This window comes from Dendroctonus ponderosae, unplaced genomic scaffold, assembly GCF_020466585.1.
Source record: "Dendroctonus ponderosae isolate FM_Combo_2020 unplaced genomic scaffold, Dpon_F_20191213v2 Dpon_F_20191213_2, whole genome shotgun sequence".
In the NCBI taxonomy this organism is placed as follows: domain Eukaryota; kingdom Metazoa; phylum Arthropoda; class Insecta; order Coleoptera; family Curculionidae; genus Dendroctonus; species Dendroctonus ponderosae.
Genome location: NW_026018165.1, coordinates 17,766,514 through 17,769,754, shown reverse-complemented (window position 1 = coordinate 17,769,754; position 3,241 = coordinate 17,766,514). Strand labels below are relative to the sequence as shown.

General features: G+C 43.3%; 1 protein-coding gene across 1 annotated transcript; it reads right to left on the bottom strand.

Moving 5' to 3' along the window:
- Nucleotides 1–276: 276 nt before the first annotated feature.
- Nucleotides 277–2,153, bottom strand: LOC109545229 (maltase 2; the record flags this gene model as incomplete). The annotated part of the gene is given in 8 exon segments (XM_019915774.2): nt 277–403; nt 460–802; nt 860–979; nt 1,028–1,160; nt 1,213–1,414; nt 1,466–1,604; nt 1,657–1,885; nt 1,939–2,153. Coding segments are annotated over 8 exon segments (1,454 nt in total), but the record flags the coding sequence as incomplete, so codon positions are not given.
- Between the last annotated feature and the right edge of the window lie 1,088 nt (nt 2,154–3,241).

Sequence of the window (3,241 nt, the reverse complement as noted above, 5' to 3'; positions counted from 1 at the left end):
AATAACTTGTACACTAAATATTTCATCTTTATACCCGAGATCACCGCAAATGGGCCTAAACCGCCTTTGTCAGAGGTCGTTACTTCAACATCTTTTACAACCATGAGACAGTATTTCAATGTTTTAACGTCGTTCTTAAGTTCGCGGTTTCTTGCGTTATCGTTGTTTATATTTTAATGTCCTGTTGTAGGTACATTCATTTCAAAATGAAAGTTTTGCATACAAAAAATTACTTTTAAAGTGTTAAAAGGAGTCGGAATTCTAATCAAACACCGATTCTCTTGCAAATTCGTGAATTTTTTATTCAGAAACGGTCATTTCCAAAGCCATTCAGGCGAGTGGGGTTATTCTGAATACAACTACTTCATTTGGCCTCAGGGGTTGAGATATATCGAAAACGTCCCTAAAATAAGGAAGTTGACAAGACACTTGATAGAACAAAGTTCAAGCTTAACTCACCCGTTATCGTACGGACTATCAGCCCCACTGAGCTCAACCACCAAATCGCTTTCCTTAAAGACAGCCGGCGTGATGATCGTTTCGTCTGTGTCAGCCAGGTTGATCAGCAGGCCGTAATTCACCACATCAGTCGATCTTTTGAGATAAAAGACTTTGCCATCGTTGGTGCTTCCCCACGTTGTCGATTCCTCCGCACCATCTGCGAACAGCGTCTTCAATCTGAGCATCGTTGTGTATATCTTATAGTGCGTTTTAATCTGTTTTGCGTCACTTTGGCGCTCCAGATTGGTCTGCACGTATTTTTCGCTCACTGGAAGCCATGGCGTGTGGCCCTCATTGAAACCTGAAATTGAGTAAAATTAGGCAACTGAGTGAGTGATGGTTCCAGCCAATCAATCACCTGCCTGAACTCCCGAGCTCCACTGGAAGGGAGTTCGCTCAAAATCGCGGCTCGTCTGCTGGTAGGTTGAGCAGTCTTTGATTGCTTGAGGATCGTAGCCTTGTTCGCATGTCACTTCACCTGGAAGCCAGCAACATAAGTGGCGCAAAAAGTCGTTGATGGACTTACCATTTTCTTGCCCGATTTCCTCTCCTTGGTAGGTGATGCGAGCTCCGGGTAAAATTGAGGCCAAAATGTTCAAAGCGTCGACATTTTCCGGTCCCAGCCGCGTGGCCACTCTGGTTTGATCGTGGTTCCCCAGCTAGAAGAACAAATCAGGCCTGCCAAAAGATGGAAGTTTGCCCAGTACTTACCACCCAGTTGCTGGAACACGAGGGTATGCCGATCAGCCAGGCCGCAATGCTTTCAGCCAGGTCTTTGCCATCGAAACCCTTCTGGGTGTTCTCGATGAAGGTGATGAAGTTGAAGGTGAAATGGGCTCCTGCGCGAGAGCCTTCCACTCCACAGTAGCCTCTGGTCTGTTCGGGGCTGGCGTACACTTCCGTCATCATTATCCTGCAAACCCAGTTTACCCAACCAGCCCTCCGGGAGGGGTTTGCGGCTCACCTGGAATACGTGCCGTTCCGGGCAGTGAAGTCATCCAAAAGCTGTCTCCACTCGTAGATCATCTCATACGTTTCGTTCAAGTTCTGCGTGTAAAGGTGGCTCAGAGTGCTGGCATCCTCAGGGTCCAAACCGGAGTCGCCTGGGGATCGAGAGGACGTTGCAAGTTGCCCAAAACCCGCCCATGGTTCTACCTGAAGGTGGTTCGTTCCTCAGCAGTTCGTCCTCAAACAGGAACGGGACTGCGTCGATTCGGAACCCGTCGATGCCAAAGTTGAGCCAATAGGAAAGCACGTCCTTCATCTCCTGGACCACCAGGGGGTTGCGGTAGTTCAGATCAGGCTGAGCGGTGGAGAACTGATGAAGATAGTACTGCTGTCGGAGCTCGTTCCATTGCCAAGCCGAGCCTCGGAAGTTGCTCAGCTGAAACCCAGGGTTGAAAGGGGGCTGGTTTGGGGCTGGAGCGGGGAATTTACCCAGTTGGTTGGGGGGGTTCGGACGCCTTCTATGTAAGTGGCGTTCGCCCACACGTAGTAATCGTGGTAGGGAGAGATTCCATAAACAGAAGCCTCAAACCAGATGTGCTTGTCGCTGGTGTGGTTCGGCACAAAGTCTAAGATCACTTTGAGGTCTCTTTGATGCGCCGCCTCAACCAACTGGCGCAGGTCCTCACGGGAGCCGTAGAGTTCGTCTGGAAATTTCAGTGGAGAGGGAAAGTGGTTGAGTGTGAGGAAATCCATGTGGTTGTTATACAGGGATATACTAAAAGTAAATTTTTAACTGGAAGTTTGCATGTTCCTTGATCCTTTTTTGCATTTTCAAATGAAAGTTGATCACCCTGTAGATTTTGAACGGTCTGTTTCACAAAGGAATCGATCAGATTCAGATCAGGCGTTCGAATCAGGCCAGCGCTTTGCCTTAAAATGAACTAAAAAAATCGCTTTTTTATTTGAATGAATTTCAAAGTGCAATTTTTCGATCGGAAGCGATGATCAGAAAGAAGCAGCTTTTCTTTACTGTTCATTTGTTTTACTTTTACTGTCATTATATTTTTTGTATATACTTTCCTCACTGTGTTTCAATTCCAAATCAAAATTAATTCCTGGGTTTCAGTCATTTATTGTCTCTATTTATCAATTAAAGTACGTTTCGGTGAATTTTTCCACCATCATCAGTTTTTCAATGTCATTAATTTAAAAAACAACCACACTTCGTCAACAGCCTCATCATATCACAATTGCAATACTTTAAAACATTCTAAAACTAATTAGGCCTAACAGATGATTAGTCAGGACAATCAAATTTGGGAAGAGACTAGAATTCTTCGTTCAGATACTTAAATATTTTTACTTACGTTGTTGCTGCTTTAAGCCTTGGCATACATTTGCAGTATTAATTTTGTCCATTTTGGACAAAATTAATACTCCAAATGTATATTCTGAAGATATTATTTTTGGTTTGCAAAATTCTTCGATATACCGGGTGTTAGTTAATATTCTATGTTTATTTCATTTAATTAATGTATGATATACTGAGCTAAGATTGTCGGTATCCGATCTGAAATTCATAGCATTGTTATATTTTTTAATCTGTATCATTTCATGGACTCTTCTCTTATTATAATTACTCTCGTTAATCAGTATTTTTGTGTTATCAAAATCAAAATTATGCAACTTCCGTTGTGCATGCTGTGCTAATGCTGTACCATTTTCGTTATTTTTCTTAGGCTATACTTATGTTCGTATATTCTTTTCTTTAGATATTGTCCTGTTTGACCTA